We start from the raw sequence: 18,290 nt of genomic DNA, 5'->3' as shown, positions 1-18,290 counted from the left end.
AAAAGAGGGGGGAGGAAAGCCATTATTGTAATCTTTAAAAGTTCTTTTTGTTTAGAAAAAGTAAACGAAACCATAGTTACACCCATAAATCTGAGAAAATTTAGGTGAATTATTTAAACTTTTTTTTCTTATGTTCACAGAATATTTGCAAACTTACTGTTGTTTTTCTGATTAAGGAGAAATTAAAAGCAACACATTAAAGCTGAAGAACTTTTCTAGCCATTTTGATTGATTCAGTTGAAATGTGTTACAGAGTTACATATTGTTCCATAACAGAATTTGTTAGAGAAAAATGTTACAAGTTTATAGGCTATTTTACCAGGAAAACCCAGTACTAATTGGCTGAAAAGACTGGTTTCAATCTACATATTAGTGCACATAAACTGGGAAAAAGAATCAAGTGAAGCACAGAAGCAGACTTTGAAACTGCAGTAGTATGAAAGAATATAATAGAACAGGATATTAAATAATCAGATATATAATATCTAGCAGAAATTTAATTTTGTGTAGTTGCCAAAATAGCAGTTTAGTGACAAAGAATGAACAATATTATAAAAGGATTAGTCTGATACTGTGTTCCAGTTCATAAATGTCACAATTCGTTGTTTCATAGCTTACATATTTTCTTAGGTGACATAGATAACAGTTAATTTTCACCTCTTGCATACAAATCCTTGTATTCATTGACCAGAGAAATTAATGTCTTGCCTTGGAGGCTAAGTTTTATATGCCTGAATGAGTTAACAGTGTGGTTTTTTCACATTTGTTTTCTATCTTAGTATTTCAAAGGGTAAATAACAGCTTTTCTCAATCTTCAAGTCTCTTTACTGCAGGTCAGATTCTGCCATGAGAGGCAGTTGGCCTTTGGAAACTTTATTCTATGCCGTTTTTATAGACTTCATGGAATTATTTGTGGCATGACCTGCCACTCACACTCACTGTGAGCAAGTATGGGAGCATAAAATCACAAGGTGTGTTACAGCTTTTGTACTGAAATAAGCCTCACTTTAAAGTTACGTTGTGCCTTAACTGTGTGATATTATTAGCTACCATTGTTCTCCACAGTGCTGCTACACATCTCAGAGGAACTGTAGGGACTTGATGCCAGATCTTCCAAACAGCACAGCAAGTACTTGCACACATCAATAATGGTCAAATTTTTATATTATCCATGAAGAATATGGAGAGCAGTGGGAATTGTCGATGCCAAATGCATTGAATCTGTGGCTTCATGACTTACTTAAGATACTTATGTAGGAAATGAGCAGTTCTATAGTCCTGGTACATGGTTACCTGCCAGGTGTCTGCTTTCAGAGAATCAGCAGAAAATATGTATTTTCTTAATAGGTATCGAATGGTAGGTCATTACTTTAGCTTTATAAGAAACTAGTTTAGATTTCCACAGTGATCTCACTGATTACTACTGCATACGGCAATAAGTAAGGTCTTTCCCCATACATGAGCTGGTAAGAGTCAGTATTTCAAGTACAGGATATGTGTTCCATGAACACGACTTAAAAGAATTCTCAAATATATATTGCTGTATTCTGCCTCTTACCAAGCAGCAATACTGAGCCAGGAAGGAAATCTACAGGATTTCCCTTTGTCTCTTTTTTGTTTTTCTCCTCTTCTCCTTTTGCTTTTTCCCTTCTGCTGCTGTCCAAGTTGTACACTCCTTAACGGTGAAATGGTGAGAAACAGAAAACTCAATGGAGGAAATGCAAAAAGTACAGGTAAAACTAGGGTTTCTCAGACCTAGGGGTGAAATTCCCATAGGCTACAGAAGGCTAGACTTTTAGAAAAAAGTCTTTGTTAGAAATATCAAGCTAGACACGAAAAAAGGCAACTGTGGAAGGTAACAGTCCTGAAGACCTAAAAGATTGTGGCAAGTATGTGTATAATGGAGGAGGAGCTCAAGTCACAAGTTTTCAATTTTCTTTTCAGTGTGCAGAGCCCCACCTAGTGAAATCAAGCCTGTTGATAGACAGTTTGTTTTCCTTGTTTACTTTTCACAGACTGATGGGAAGCTGTCCTTCCACACCCAGGGGCTGCAGACCGAGAACCAGTGCTCTGGAGCTTACAGAGAGACTCCTTTAGAAAGCAATCTAAACCAGGAGCCTTACTCATTAACTTCTGCTGGACTGATGCCACCCAGAGCAATCCCATGTTCTATTGTCCAGGGTATGTTTTAATGAAGGAAAAAAACACCACCCCAAAATATCTCCACTGGTGTCTTTTATTAAGTAATGCAAAATACAGTATTAATTATGACACTGCATGCATTTTAGACAATATAAATGCAAGCCTACAGAAAATGTGACAAAGAAACCCTCAATTACTTTTGAGGTAGTATACAAGGTAAAATAGGAAAGCAGAAACACAGTGGATTAAAAGAACAAAATATTAGTATCACTTTGTGCATACATTAGTCACTCATAAATACATTTGTATGAAATAACTTAAGATACAATTCCATTCTTTTTAAAAAATATACTTCTTCAAATTCACCATTCTTGTTTGTTTTGTTTTCACATGACATTTTATGGTATTTTATCAGGTGGATTTATTTTTTATCACTGCCATCATGATTTTACCCTTTTCCTCCAAGAGTTTAGGCACAGATGGCCTCATGCACAAAAATAAATAAGAAACCTGCTTGAAGGGAAAAGAATTCTGCTCAAATAGCTTAGGATAGTCTAATAAATATCATTTTGTTTATAAAAATATTTCAGGTTTATAAAAGAGGGGAGGGGACTGTCTCCCACGTGGAAAGGGTGTTAAGTGAAAAGTGCTGTATAACATTTTTGAAGAGATTTTGTTTTAAACATATAGTACCATTATGAATATATATTTTATAATAATCCTGTTTCTTAGAACCTTACTGTTCACTAGAAGTATCAAATGCTGTTTGCTTCCTTTTGTTTGTTGTCTTATTGCCGTTTTGGAAGATGCCTAGTTCAGAAGGGTTCCGTATAATTGTGCTTTTGTAAGGCTGTCCTTCCGACTCAAACCAGTACTCCCAGTCCGTTGAAACTGCTGCTGTTTGCTGTGAATACCCGAATGGCTTCCTTGCTCCATGGAAGACTGGTGGATTTCTGAAGCCTCCATTGAACTCTGATTGAGGGACTCCGCTGAGCTGTTGGGGCTCACGTCCACGTATTCTCTTTTCAATACCGGGCTATTTTCGATGTTTTTGCTACTGCATAACTGGACGGTGATCCTTTCATTTTTTTGGTCTCTTGATTCTTTTGTTTTGTAAGCGGGCAATTTGTCCTGTTTACAGCTAGTGCTGATGTCAATATTCAGGCCACTGTCTGTTCTCAGGAAGCAAGAATCCACAAGTCTGGTTTGGCAGATATCGTCTCCCTCCGAGCAGCTATCTGCTTTGTAACTAGCATAGATGGGGCTTGTTCGACTGTCTCCCTTCTTAATAGGGCTGCTGTAGTACTGCTCTGAAAAACTACAGGGCGACAGCCTGCCAGCGTTCCTGTAAGAGTACGCACCAATGTCCTCCACGCTCAATTGCCTCCATCGCCCAGGCAAGTCTTCTTCTGAGAGGTGGGTGCTCCTGCACTCGTTCCTCATTTTCTGATTCGCTAAAGCCTGCTGCGGTGTTATGGCTGAGAAATGAAAAGGTTCGTTTGCATACGGAGGCAGAGTCCTAGTAAAAGTGGGGGAGTTCTCGTTGTCATCGGCAAGCTCCATGTGCTGCGCAGGTTTGGACTTGGCAAACCTAGGGCTTCCCTGATGCTCATAACCTGCAGGTGACTTTCTTTCAAACAGTTCGTCTCGGTTGCTCATGTAGATCGCTTGCTGAGAGGCTGTCAGAGTGTTGGCTTGGGCGTTCTCCTTCTCCTCAGATGTGACGCTGAAGCTGGAGTAGGAGCTGGAGGTCGGCAGGGAGGTAATGTACTCTGGGAAGGCTTCGTGAGAGAAGCTGGAATGGAAACCGTCTTCTTCGACGGTGCTGTCCGTGGAGTTCTGGGAGCGCAGGAACCCCACGTCTTTCACTTGCGTGTCCACACTCTGCCTCCTCTCCCTCTGCCTCTCCTCAGGGCAGTAAAGGGCAGTGTCGCTGCAGTAGATGTCCGACTTGTACTGGGGCCTTTGCCCGAGTTTTCCGGCAGAGTCCTGGAAATTGAGATCCCTTGTAGACGGGCTTGACAAGTGTGAAGACAAGCTGTTGGGATCTGGTTTTTCCAGTACTTTGGCAATGACGCAAGTGGGTATGGTATCAGCGTAAGATGTGTGGCACAAGGGGACAGAAAGGCTGCACCCGTGCTTTTCCAGGTGGATGCTGACTCTTTCCTGAAAGTCAGATGGCAACTGTAACATAAAGAGATGGCAAAGGGGAAAGGAGAAAAGGGTACACGTCAATACCGGTGTCTGCTTGGGCTTATACAACATGGATAGATGAGTGCTGTTTATGACATTACATAGCTCACTATATACGGTTCTTTGACTAATGTGATGGCCACAATCTTTGTGCATTTCTGAAAACAAACATAATCAAATGACTTTCATTTATTTACTTAACATCTGGAAATCTTCGTCTGCTTCCCCTCGTGGAAAATACTGTGAAACTGAAAGGCCTCCTTCCAAGTTAATCCAGGTTGGAGAGGAATGATGTAAAGAATGTAGTAAACAACAATCTTAAAAAGGCAGGTAGGGAATTACAGCCTACAGCAACACTTTCCAGACTGCGTGCATGGGTGCCATTTGCAGTTGGAGTGTGGTGGTGCGGAGGTCTCTGCTGGGGTGAGGAAAGAGGAGCAAGAGATCAGATCGATTCTGTTCTTTTGCCTTTCTTTGAGCTCCCCTTGCCTCCAAGCCAGTGCCAAATTGCCGCCTGCCCTCCAGCGTTGCATTTGGTAAGCAATGTTGTTTGAAGAGGCAGGAAAGTTGGTTTCACTGACACTTAAAGCAATTGTACTGGCTGCTATGACGGGAGTGTTCCTGTGCTGGGAAGAAGCAAATCAAACTGGCTTCCTTGCCCCAGCAGTTGGACACTACTTGTCAGATCAACCATCCAGAGAAGCCTCAACATGTTCCCCTCTTCCAGCAGCTGCTAGCAGACTGCTTTTCTAGTTTCTTCCTACACTGACAGAAATAAGAGCTAAGACCTGAATTTACATCATGATTCCTGTGACAAACTAGTCAGAATTAATCAATAAGTCTGTTATGCATCAGAATTCACATAGGTTTTGAAGAATGTCAGGATCAGCTCTGTGGACGGCGGTTCCACCTGCTGTTCTGTCATGTGGACCAGAAGAGATTGAGAGAGCACATTCCTTGGCGGGGCTCAGAAGCCTCGTAGGTAATGCCTACGCAGGTATCTCCAAGCATGCTTGCCAGCCAAATTTTCTCTGCCTTGCTCATTTCAGACCTCTATCAATGATCACACAGGGATATGAGAGAGAGCTGCATGATGGCTGTCTCTCAGTATTTCTTGCTGGACATCAGAAGAACTCATGTTTGGACTAAGTTTTGAGTTTGATATCCATGTTGATTTATGCCACTTAGGAATTTAGCCCTTGAATGCTTGGCTGAACTCTTATTTACTCAGCACTTTCTTTTTATAACTAGAAATCAAGTTCCTCTTTACCAAATAATCAGTGGTTACCCTTGTAGCCCTAAAAATCTCACTCTCTCCTTAACTTTGTTTCTCTAGAGGAGAAAACCCTACAAATGCTGAAGTGGTGTGCCCCTCCTCTATTTTAGGCAAGAGAAATTTCAAGTGCCTGCTCCTTCTTATGATCTCACATCACGTAAGATATAAAGCTCCTCTTTTAGATTCACTGGAAAGGTTTTAAAGTTGGCTTAATCCCCCCAAACTTAATGTATTCAAAATATGGCATGTTGTGAAATGACATTCTTGTTAATGTGGAGTAGGATGAGTCTTTTTTTCAACCAACAGACCTTCCAGGATATTTTGGATTAATCATTATGTTGTTAATTAGCTCATATGTCTTCCATTGGAAATAAAGAGTATGATATTGCCAATCTGCTGGCAGACAGCAGTATTAGTCATAGCAAGTACAGATACAACAAAGATTGAATAAAAAGGTTGTAAAACAGGGCTGCTGTAAATTGCCACAGAAATGAGGAAAAGAAATACAGTTCATTTAATGTGAAACTGCTGTATGGGGTAGCTATAATTTTAGTATCCTGTTACACCACTGTTTGATCTATTTTATATACATTATTTAGATTATGAAATATGCTAAGTAAAAGAACATTATTTTCTGGGCATTGCCCTGGAAACTGGAATTACTAAAATGATATTGCTATATTGTACCATAGTTTAGGATTCTGGATAACATACAATACCTTGTCAGGCAATATTTGCATTTGTAAGGAAACTATTGGCTGTGACAGCACATTCACACTTGCTAAATTAATAAATACTTGGATTTATGAGTGGACACTTTGCCTATTTAATTGAGTGTATGACAGTCTGGGAAATGGTGGGGAGATCCCACATTTGTGATAGTTTTCTGCAGGTGAACCACTAACTACTTTTAAGGTCTAATTCTTGCTAACAGGTAGGGTGCTTTCAAGTGTGAGTAATGTCATGACAATTCCTGGATATGAATTGCTCAGGGAAGTCAGTCACTAGGAAAAAATAACACGACCAAGGTAATGGTTAATTTGGAATTTCTGTCTCATTCCAGAAAATCATCGCCCATTTGACAGAAAAGTCTTGCTCTGTCTTTATTTACCAGGGTTGTTTAGTGCTCTGAAGCTGTCTACTGGCTTAGAAATGGTGTATACGTTCCACATTCAATTTTGCATTATTCTGTTGCAGAATTGCACAAAAGAGACCATTTGGGGGGACATTAACCTGATGGGACTGATGGAGGGAAGGCTTTTCTCCATGACCTTCACCTAAGCAATATACATGAGGAAGATGCTGTTGCTTTGTGTAGGGCCTGCATCACTAAAGACAGTCCTGTTCACTAAGATAATATTTACCTCCTCTTTAAGGAGTCTGTTTCTCAAGCCTAGTTTCCCTGGAAGTGAGGATTATTAATTAAAGTTTACACCTTGGAAATCAATCATTCAGTGCTCTAGTTGCTTTAGAAAAAGATATTTGTTCTGTCAGTCCATTTTAAAATTCAAGTTTGGAAATTAGCTGGACTGGAAAATAGCTTCAGGAGGAGAATTGATTATATCAGAATCTCTGATGCCTGCAGCTTGTCATTTCCCTGCTCTCACCCCTCCCCCTGTTCCCCCCCCAGCATTTTGCAGTCTAGAGTTCTCAGCACTTTGGTTTTGCTAAAACCTTTATTTTATGTGATCAGTGCAGGCCCATTCTACTAGATAGCAGAGTTTTGGGGGAAGAGAGTACCTCCAAGTTCCATCACCGGCTGTGATTTTGTCAGCACCTCCCTCAGCTGCACAGAATACCAGCAGGTGCACAAGCCCTCGTGTTGCTTAAAGGCGGGGGGGGGGGGAATCAAAGCCTTAAGGGCAGACAAGTTCTGGAATTGATACATGTAAAATAACCTGTTTGCCATAAAATATTTATTTCTTTGAATATTCACCAAGTTTGGTCACATTACCTCCGAAAGCTTATGTGCCCTGTCGTAATTCTTGCTGCACTGGAGCAACTGAGCAGCTAAATTGCAGTCCTTCCTATAGAGCTCCTAGAAAAACAAAAAATAGCCTGTTTTTTAAAGTTTGTAAATAGCTTGTGGCTTTCAGCCTTTCTCCCATGCCTGAGCAATCTTTTAAAAATTGACTTTGGGAAAATTTGGAGCATACTTTAACTTTCCAATACATTAAGATTCCGTGTTTCTTGCATGGTCGTGAGATGTTTGCCCCTTTGCTCTGTGAGGGCTGACAAAACTACTAAAAAGAAAATTTTGACAACTGTTACTACAGAACAGTACTCTGCATTTTAAAAGATGAATACTTACCATTAGGAACTGGACTTTATACTGTTAACATGCATGGCTCTATGAAGACTAAAATAGACATGATCTTTTAAGCAAAAAGAAAATTTAAGAACAGACATTTTTGCTGAGTATTATCCAGATCAGTACTAAGATACTACTTTAGAAAATGCTTACATAATCTTATGAGGCTGTGGGAGAAATTCATTGCAGAAATATACATTGTATTGTTTTTTAAAAGAAGGCCTTTGTCTCCTTATGAAACTTTCTTGCTGGTTCCTGGCTCCTTTCATATCCTGCAGAATGCAGCTATACAAATATATTAAATCTCACTGCAAATATTTGATGCTGCAGAACAGGGTATTTTTACTGGGTAAGAAGTTACCATGAGAATTCCACACAGGGAAAAAGAGAATTTAAACAAGCCAGTTATACTATTTTTGTATTGAATGGCTCCCACAGCCTATTTAATGGGAAAATTCAGTACATAGATTTGCCCTTTGTCTAAATTTAATTTAGCACACATGACCGTAACTGTATCCTTCAGCCAGTATCTTTGGGTCCCTGGAGGTAAGTGTTGTATGTTGCTTTTCCTCATCTAGGTGCCATTAAAAACAAAGTTGGCTTCAGAAGTTGACTTTATAGGTGGGCATAGATGAGATAGACAAAGCATATAGGTACTATGGAGACTAGGCTGTGTTACTCTGTAAAAATCAGAAAATGTTTATAGAGAAAAGATGTTGAATATTGAAATGTTTTTACTTTTCTCCAGTGTTAATGTTATAATTTTATTGCATGCAGATTTTTACTGTTCCACTTGTTCTTTTAAAGCTGATAATGAAATTTTCTATGAAAAGGAAAGGTGGAAATTTCCTCTGTTTTGAAAAAACATTTAAAAATTATTCTATAATAGGTACAACAAGATGTTCCTGGGAGTCTGTGAGGCGCGGGGGTAGTAAATGTAGTTTTCCTATGATCATTAGTTCATTATATCTTCATATTCAAGGGCCTTTAGATACTCTTGGTTTGTGGGGTTTTTTTGTGTCTGTATGAGGTTTTAGAGATGCCACTTCTGCTTTAAATGTACTGGGGAGATACGGTCATTTATGTACATCTTAAATTTTATATCAGTACACACTATTTTTATTCCTGAAAACAGATGCAAACACTAGGAATGCAAGAATTCAATTTAGAAGCAAAATCTGTTGCATGTGCATGTGATTCTGACATGTTACATGCACATTAAACACATAATATATTGCTGCACAAGGTATAGCACAGACAAGTACTCCAAGTCCCATATGGCATCACTAAGCACACAAAAATGAAATCACTCCAAAATCCAATCCTTTCTTCAAAAGCTCTGTGCCTCTGTTTCTGTGAAGCGGTTGTCATGGAGAGTACAAAAAGTGTTTCTGACACTTTATTTTTAGCAGCTTTAAAAATTACTACAGAAAAATTACATGTGAGTTAAATGTGCCACGTGTACTTTGTTCTCAACATGCTGAGATATGCCATGTGACTGGAGTGACTTTCTGTCCTTTAATGTTTATCTGAATGGAAACTAGCCACATCTGTAGCAACTAGAACAATAATTGGCAATTAATACCGAAAGTGTTTCCCATTGTGTAAAACACGTTTTTGCATCAAAAGCATCATTTTACATATCTGTCAGAAGAATAAGGGGAAATATAATTGAAGGAAGAAATGCTGGCAAGGGAAAAGTATGTTCTCCCTGTGTAGGATTCTTCAGTTTAACACTGTCTCTACTTATTAGGCATAACATTAATGGTTTGTTTCATATTTCTCTATTTAAAATGTGGAATTTAACCTTTACTTTCATTAGTGATGCTACACAAGTAAGGGCAGAATTTTGTCTGTGAATTGACCTCAAGTATGAAGAAGTGGTATTGTTATTTGAGGCTTCTGGACCATACTCTAATGTTCAGAGTAGTTCAGAATAATTCTTGGAAGAAGAGTACTCTGAACTCCAGTCCAGTCTAAGCTGCCTTTTAAAAACTATGGATATTGAAAACAGTTCTTCAAACCTGACTCCATGAAGTAGTGTAAATGCATGCATACTTACTAGGAGAGTTTTATAATTTTTTCCCCCTCTATTTTAAATCTGAAATAACTCCACTGATTTCAGCTGAATTAGTCCTGATGTATACCTGTGCTTCTAAAACCTAAATGTAGCCCATTGCATTTACCACATTCAGTTAGTTACAGCTATTAGAGTTATGAAGTAACTGTTGTTTCAACACAACTTCTATAAAAGTAAAGGGGCAGATTGTGAACTCTTTGTTTCCGTTGGAAAGCTGTTAATAGTATAGGTACAATTCACATCAACAGGCATATTAATGGGATCAAATGCTCCCTCCTATGATTAAGAGTTCATATGAAATATGGGAAGATTGAATGTAAGATGCTGAAAAATAAGTGCTAACAGAAACATGTCTTCTGTAGATGAATTTTTTATTAAGTGTTTAAGGAATGGCACAATAATGAACTAAATGCCTGCAATCTTCCTTTCTTTGCTGTCTTTTTAGGTTTGTCCCTGGAAGGATTTCATGAGCTGATTGCCAGCTGCAGTGAACATGCCAGTTTTCAGCAGTGTTTAATGACATGCAGGGTGACAATCACCAGAGATGTTCCCTGTTCCCTTCCACACAGAGATAGGTAAATTATTCCACATGAACCACAGCTGGGGAAAACCTGGCTCCCACTCCCTGCAATAATCTGAGCGACCAGGCTGGGTCAATACTAACTTCTGCTGGTAGACCTCACTTGTGCCGGGCATCGCATTTCAGTGAGCAAAGACTGAAAGATCAGAGGAACTGCAGGAAATGTAGGGCTCTACACTGCCTAAAATCCTTATGATGAATCCTCACTCCATACATGTGTCCACGCAATAGCTCTGAGCATGTGCTTCCACCAGTTCCCTGTACTAGACCAAAACCGATGGCAAAATCAATGTGGGAATATTGCCATTTCTTAGAATATTTTTTCATCAGTTTTAGGTTAGACATAAGGAAAAAAATATCAATGAAAAGTCTCACCCCAACCCCACAGCATAAGGAGAGCTGAATTCACAAAATGATGGGAACAATCAAACATGAATTTTAACTGTCTTGGTGACAAGTTACATTTTACGTAAACAATAAGAAATTATTCTATAATTTCATGGGAAGTGCATGGCCTAACTTATTTTTAAATATAATCTCAAGATGTATCCATAATTAAATACTTACATTGTCTTCTGACAACTTATCTATTGTCACCTTGGCCTCTATTAAGTGATTATTGAGTGCAATTATTTCATGGCTCAAAGCCCGTTTTTCCTCTTCATAATGTTGACCCTGTGTAGAAAATGGAGTAGTCAGTATTTTTTCTACTGTCAGAATAGATCAGAAAAAGGCCCAAAGGTTGATGTCATTCTCAAATCCAGGGAAAAGCACAACAGACCAGTTTTTTGTTTTTTTTTTCTATTTTTTGCTATTTTCACTCAGCAGATGAGGCAAAGTACTTTGAAAATATGGAAGTCAAACTGAGCTCACATCAGGAACCTTCACAAAAGGCTCTAGCTAGCCTGTGCAAAAGCATTCGATGAGCATCAGCTATTCCTTCTTCATCACAAGACAGTGTTTCTAACCTGGAAGGGACTTGGGCAGCTTTTGGCTTTTGCTACGAGAATGTTTCACTTATGCCATTAGCTCCCATTCTCATCAGGGAGGAAGAACAATATTTAAAAAGGAAAGTAGCTGTGTTTGAGCCAATTTCTTTTTAGCCGTTGACTGTGCTGGCTGCTTTAAAAGCCCTGAATGAGGTTGTTCATTTCTCAAGATGAATGTTTGCCTGATTGTGGGGTTAACACTCATTAGCAGAATGTGATCCACTGTGGGATAACAGGAAAATAGTCTGATTCAAACTTCTTGCTGCCCACTAATTTAAGCTTGTTACCAGTAGCCTGTAACTCTATTATAAATGCAAAGAAATCAGTGGGGAAAATAAAGTGCCACTGGCCCTTCCGATACAGTGTCCCATTTTCATATTGCAGTGTTTATTGCACTGCCTTATATATCAAAAATTATTTTGTAACAATCATTTATAACCCTGCCTCCAGCCTTATGTTAGTATTTACAAGTATGGTAGCTTCTGAATGCTCTAGCTGAGATCAAGGCATCTTCCTTGTGCTCAGAGCTGTACAAGACCATGATAACAAGAAGGTTTGCCAATTATCTGGATGGATCTTTTAGAAAGCAGTGTTGCAGTAAGAACAGAAAGTAGGGTAAACTTTAATGTACATCTGTGTTGTTTAGCGAACTCAATCCAGTGACAAATTCACAATGTCACTTCCCATTCTAAAATTGTTGGAGTGATTTGTGAAGGACTTTCTCCGGCAGGATGATTGTATTAGCTGCTGAAATTTCCTGAATGCCATATTGCCAGGGTCACACAAAAACCTTCCATCAACACACACTCGACATTGTCAGCTAATTGACAGCAACGGGAGTTGTGTGTTTTGAAGTCTGACTGAATATCAAGGTTAATTATCCGGCTGCAAAGCACCAGGCTATATCAAAGAAGGGTGATTAAATTGGAAGTGGCAACTCTCATCCTAAGCTGCTATTTAAAGAATAACACGTTCTCAAATGGTCTAAGCAAACCCACGGCTTGCTTTAAACAGTGTAGATATGATTGAAGTGTCTTTGTGAAGGTCTGGACTGGCCTGTTTTAATGTCAGCTTTTCTATGGGCTGTCTGTTCCCCGCTGTTGCAAGACCTCTGTCCTTACAGCCCAGCCGTGCCTGGAGGCTGGTTCAGGCTTGACACCTCTCCCATCCTCGTTCCCATTGATCAGGTGCTCCTGCTAGGTGCCCGAGGACTGTATCATGGAAAGCCAAAGCGTAGCTTTGACAGCTTGCAAGAGCTTCAACCTCACTGATTTCAACATGACACATGATCTTAGGGGCTATGTTCTTTAATTAGGCAGATCGACGTGGTTTTACGTGAGGCCCTTAACTCTCATTGATTTTATTGTGAACTAAACAACTAGGCACTTTGTAAACCTCCTGGACATCTGTGCACCTCTAGAAATCTGTCTCCTTTTAGAGTATGATTGAAGATTACATTTCCAAAGGTATTTAGCTGTGTAATGAGGTAGACAAGTGACTAAGGTACCTGGGGAAAATGTGTCCCCTCAATTTTCCAAGTAATTTCATGCTTCTGAAGGATTCAGGTCCACTGAGTACAGACTTAATCTTCCAGATAACCATTTGTATTGAAGATTTTATCAGTCCTTGTATGACAAGTTGTCACTGCCAGGGCAGCTGATTTGTAGGACCCCCTTTTGCTCTAAGTCTCTCTGATTTCAGTAAGTGTTGCCCTTGCCTAACCAAATTGAACTTGGCTCAATATATTTTACAGTTCAGGAAGGATCATCTGATCAAGGATTTATAGTCTTCAGCAGAGAGAAACTCATATAAGGGCAGCACATTCAGGCTTTGGAAGCAGTACTTTTCATTGCCTTGAGTAATGCTGAATCTGACTGAATTAAAGTTTCATTTTATTTCAGTTATGATAACTTTTGGGCTGATGTTTTCCAGACTTTGTATCTGACCATGTGTGACTTCTTTAAAAAATATTTTATATTTGTTGAACTGTAAAATTCGCCTCAGTCCAGATTTATAGTATACAGGTCAGCACATAGACACCGAAGTAATAAACATCTCAGCAGTCCTGTGGAGGAGGGGGAGTGAGAAAGAAAGGTCAGTCCCAGCCTTCTCCACCAGTGTATGTTCATATCTTTCTCTTGAAATCAGTGCTGTTGATGTGAGCAAAGAGTCTGTCTCACTGTGGCAAAATGAGCCACCCTAAGGTGGACAGGACCCTGAAAGGCTTTGGCATATTGACTACATACAGCGTGTCCATCTTTGAAAGTTCAGGGTTTCAGCCAGATGTTATTGTGGTCCAGTGGTGGCAACTAGAGGACAGGGGCTTAATCGTGACACTACCTTGGGGAAAATGGTGCAGCTGGAAGAGATGGTATGGTAGTGATGGGTCACTGCATTAAAAGGATTGCTGGTTACTGGGGACTGCAACTTTGAGCTCTCCAGTTGCAGTTGGACAATCATGTTTTCAGCATCAAGTATAGATGTCAGAGAGGGATGAAAGGAGGATGGGAATCATAATATCAATGCTATGGTTGTGAGTTACAAATAGAAATGCTTATCTTACTTATAACCACTTTTGGCAGATCCCTCTATTTCTGGTAGCTTTCACATGCTTCGTCCTCCTGCTCTTCCATAAGGCTGGTGACCTCTTTCCTTTTGGCACCGTTTTCTGCTTGGCAGATGCTAACAACCTACCTCTCAAAACTCAGTAACAGATTAAGTTAATGGTGTTATTGATATGCCAATAGCCTGCAGCTGGGCTGAGGGTTCCTGAAGTCCACTCTAAAATCCCATAGCTATAGGCTGCAATGGGCTGAGCTTCTGGTGTATGCTCTGTTCAGAAATATTTGTTGAGTCAGCTCAGTGCATCTTGCCCCTGCCTCCTTCCCCGGCACTGAGCCAGCGTAAAAGAATACAGCTCCATAGTGCCTGACTAACATGAGAGAACAGCAGTCACGTGCCCATGTCTGAGTCAGAATCAAATTCCTGCTGCTGGGTGACTCCAGCGGTGCACAGCGCTGATATTGATGTTGGGGGAACCAAGTGCTGGGAGCCCTTGCTCCTAGCCTGGATTTAGCATGAGCCTCACTGCTTCCTTCTCAGATCTGATGAAGGAATTGGGTATCTGCTTTTCACAAAGGGATCAAATGATATAATAAAAGATATCATCTCTGTCTGGAACCTTGTTTTTCTCATAATTTGTATCTATCACCGTGACAACATCCCTCATATATTTGCAGATCCATAAAAATATAAGGTGTCACTTTCAAAAGTGTTTGGTATCATCTAGTTCCTGCACCTGTTATCTGTGGTATAGGTGGGGTGAAAAGAGTTTTGGTAGGTTGATACAGCATGAAATATTTATAGGTAAGTGTATTTTGGAAAGTAACAAAAGCTGGATGAAAAAATCTGCTTTTCTTGCGTATTAGTGGATCCACAAAGGTTCCTAGTCTAGTCCTTCAGCAGAAATGGAGCAGCCTAAAAGTTGGCTGTCTCTCTGGTAATGTTTCAGTCTCCCTTCAATGCTTTCCAGCAGCTGGAGAGTGTCTTGCCATAAAGCAGTGTCAGCCTATTAGTCAAGACTAGGCTGCTTACTGTCATCTCTGCTGTCCTGTGGGAGCTTTGAGATGTGTATAGACCTTTTGAAATCAGTCTCAATTTCGCAAATGAGCAGTGCTGGTCTGTGGAAATGTCAGCTTTTTCAAACATGGCAAAGTAAATCTGTTCTTGATGTTCCTGTACAGAACATTTCAATGAATAGCATTTCAATGCTACTGTGAGAATAATATAAAGGTAGTAGTGACCATCAAGGTATTAGTGGCCAGCAGCATTTTGTTGGAAATACCTCTTAGTAAGTATGAAGAATGACTGACAGAATGAGAGAGACAGACAGAAAGAGAGAGAGACTTGTTCTGTTACAAATACCACCAAAGTGGCACTGGTATCCCATCCTGAATGCCTAAACAGAGGTTTACTGCAATGTTTTTGGATGTGGAATACAGGCAGAACTTTGTTCCCTTTTTTCTTTACTACTGTGCTTGCCCAGGAGGAAGATAGCACTTCACAGGAGAAATTCCCCATCCTTTTGGATCAGTGTAATACTGTTAACTCAGTACTTTTCTCACAGAGCACCAGTTATGATCTTTACATTGCAAATATTAATAGGTGCTGTAAGGTATCTGCTAAGCAACTGCAATGCATTTATTGTTGTTCTGTGGATCATAGCTGGTGAACAAGTGCTTGTGGGGGTATACTTTCAAAACAAGGTCTGCATATTTTAAGGCGAGATTTTATAATCTCATTGAAATCATCTTAGGAAGGATAAAACAGAGCAGTTGCAGATGACATAAATCTAGGAGGAGTGGCTGGGTTGTGCTGCAATCCAGAGGGACCTCAACAGGCTGGAAAAATGGGCTGATAGGAGCCTCATGAAGTTCAACAAGGGGAAATGCAAAGCCTGGCACCTGGGGAGGAAAAACCGCATGCACCAATGTATGCTGGGGGCCACCCAGCTGGAAAGCAGCTTTGCAGAAAAGAACCTGGAGGTCCTGGTGGTCATCAAGTTGAACATGAGCCAGCAACATGTGCCCTTGCTGTGAAAATGGCCAAAGGTAACCAGGGCTCCATTAGGAGAAGTGTTGCCAGCAAGTTGAGGGAGGTGACCCTTCCCCTCTGCTCAGCACTGGCGTGGCCACACCTGGAGCACTGTGTCCAGTTCAGGCTCCTTGGTACAAGATAGATATGGACATACTGGAGAGACAGTCCAAGAAATGGCCAGGAATATGATTAAGGGATTGGAGCACCTCTCTTATGAGGAAAGGCTGAGAGAGCTGGGACTGTTTAGCCTGGAGAAGACAAAGCTCAGGTGGGCTGTCATCAATGTGTGTAAAAGGGAGGGTGCAAAGAAGACAGAGCTAGGCTCTTTTCAGTGGTGCCCAGTGACAGGACAACAGGCAATGGGCACAAACTGAAACACGAGTTGTGTCGTCTGAACATCAGGAAACACTTTTACTGTAAAGGTGACTGAGCACTGGAAAAGGTTGCCCAGAGACGTTGGGCAGTTTCCATCCTTGGAGCTATTCAAAAGCCATCTGGACACGGTCCTGGGCAACCTGCTCTAGGTGCTCGAGCAGGGCGGTTGGACCTGATGACCTCCAGAGGTCCCTTCAAACGTCAACCATTCTGTGATTCTGTGAGTTCTGTAGCAAATTATGGCTACCATACCTCACCTGACTGCTGTGGTAACAGGTATGCAGCATCTGGGGTTGTTATGATATACCATATTTTAAAATCCTGTTATTGGCAAATATTGACATCTGCCATAGAAGTAAATGCTTCTGTTGTCTCTAGATCGTAATAAAATAGGGAACAAGTATGCATTGAATGTGGTGTAAGTTATGTTTCTCCCTGGTCTTCCATCAAGACTTCAAACAGACCTCAGGTTAGACTTGATGCATGTGAATGCATGTCTTCTGGAGCCAGTGAAGCAGCATCTAATTGTTACTGGTAATTACACTAATTATGGAGGATGAGAGTGTGTTATCTATCACAAAGAAAGGGCACCCAGATGCTCCATGCATTCTCAGTGATTGTTCAGTGACAGTACTTCAATGATGAATGAGGATGAATTTGTTTTATAGCACCTGCCAGTGCATATCTCATATCCTGGTGAGAAATAAGTAAAAATAGTCATCCCTTGTGAAACTGAAGGTTGGGAGAGTATGCAATAGTCTCTCCCATCAGGTGTGGAAACTTTTCACTGTTGAAGAGGATAATAATGTTGCTTAGTTCAAGCTTATGTGCACTGTTCCTCCCATCCACGTGTGTTATGGTCTCTGCTGAGGAAGACACAGTTTTGAAACTGTGGTGGTACAGGGGATAACTAGGCCAGGGGCATATCTGACAATGTGAAGAAAACAAGAATGAGAAAACTTGTGGTGGAAATAAAACCTTTTTTCTATTGTAACAAACTTAACAGCTGTTCTATTTACAGTACTTCCCCATAGACCACATGCATAACATATGTTTTATCAATTGGCTCATAAAAAAGCAAAATATGGTTTATATTTGCAGATATTACTGGGTATTCTCTGCAGTAATTCATGATTTTAAGTATTACTGCATGTTAGTTTCTGCTCTGCAGATCTTTATGTTATTATGACAGAATATGTGTTTGTGTGTGTGCATGTTTATGGATGCTTTGGAGCTATGTGAGGAGTTTATCTGCCAGTTAAGAGCCTAGCTATGGATATCCGCTACTCACACTCACTTGTACACATGGGCAGAAACTGTAATAAAAACAGTGAACTGGCAAGATGAAAACAGCAAGTAAGAATAATGAAAGACATTTCAATAAATAATGAAACTGTATCAACAGATACCAGTTCATGTAATTATCCCTGGGGTACAGAATTTGGTGCTGATCATTGCTTGAAAGCACCATTTAATATGTATTGCATTTTTCATTTTACTTCTTTGTATAACAATCTTATTTTGGTTTAATAGTAAAATGGGTAACCAAAGGAGCTGTTCACTTACAGACTCACTGAACCCACAAGTCTGTTTAAGAATGTGCATCTTTACAAACACCTAGAGGAAAAGAGCCAAACGTTCAGCTAATTTATAAGGTAATTCTTTGTCAAGTTACAAACAAAACTGCAGGTATGTGTAGGGATGTATGCAGAGGCTGTGGCAGCATCCTGATTGCACTTCATGACGTA

At 40.1% G+C, this 18,290-nt stretch overlaps 1 protein-coding gene across 9 annotated transcripts in view; it reads right to left on the bottom strand.

Annotated features, from left to right (window-relative positions):
- Nucleotides 1–2,220: 2,220 nt before the first annotated feature.
- Nucleotides 2,221–18,290, bottom strand: part of BEGAIN (brain enriched guanylate kinase associated) — a 162,514-nt gene continuing 146,444 nt past the window's right edge. For 6 of the 9 annotated variants that reach the window (XM_069783462.1, XM_069783464.1, XM_069783463.1 and 3 more), the window contains 3 exons: nucleotides 11,150–11,257; nucleotides 7,566–7,649; nucleotides 2,221–4,326 (listed from right to left, as the gene is read on the bottom strand). In XM_069783462.1, coding sequence (XP_069639563.1) covers nucleotides 2,953–4,326; nucleotides 7,566–7,649; nucleotides 11,150–11,257 — 1,566 coding nt within the window. In that variant the 3' untranslated portion in view covers nucleotides 2,221–2,952. The remainder of the gene's footprint in view (nucleotides 4,327–7,565; nucleotides 7,650–11,149; nucleotides 11,258–18,290) is intronic. The other 3 variants (XM_069783458.1, XM_069783460.1, XM_069783461.1) reach the window with 2 other exon arrangements.

This window comes from Haliaeetus albicilla, chromosome 5 (genome assembly GCF_947461875.1).
Source record: "Haliaeetus albicilla chromosome 5, bHalAlb1.1, whole genome shotgun sequence".
NCBI classification, from domain to species: Eukaryota; Metazoa; Chordata; class Aves; order Accipitriformes; family Accipitridae; genus Haliaeetus; species Haliaeetus albicilla.
Note: the sequence above shows the minus strand (reverse complement) of the source record. Positions and strands in the feature narration are given on the sequence as shown.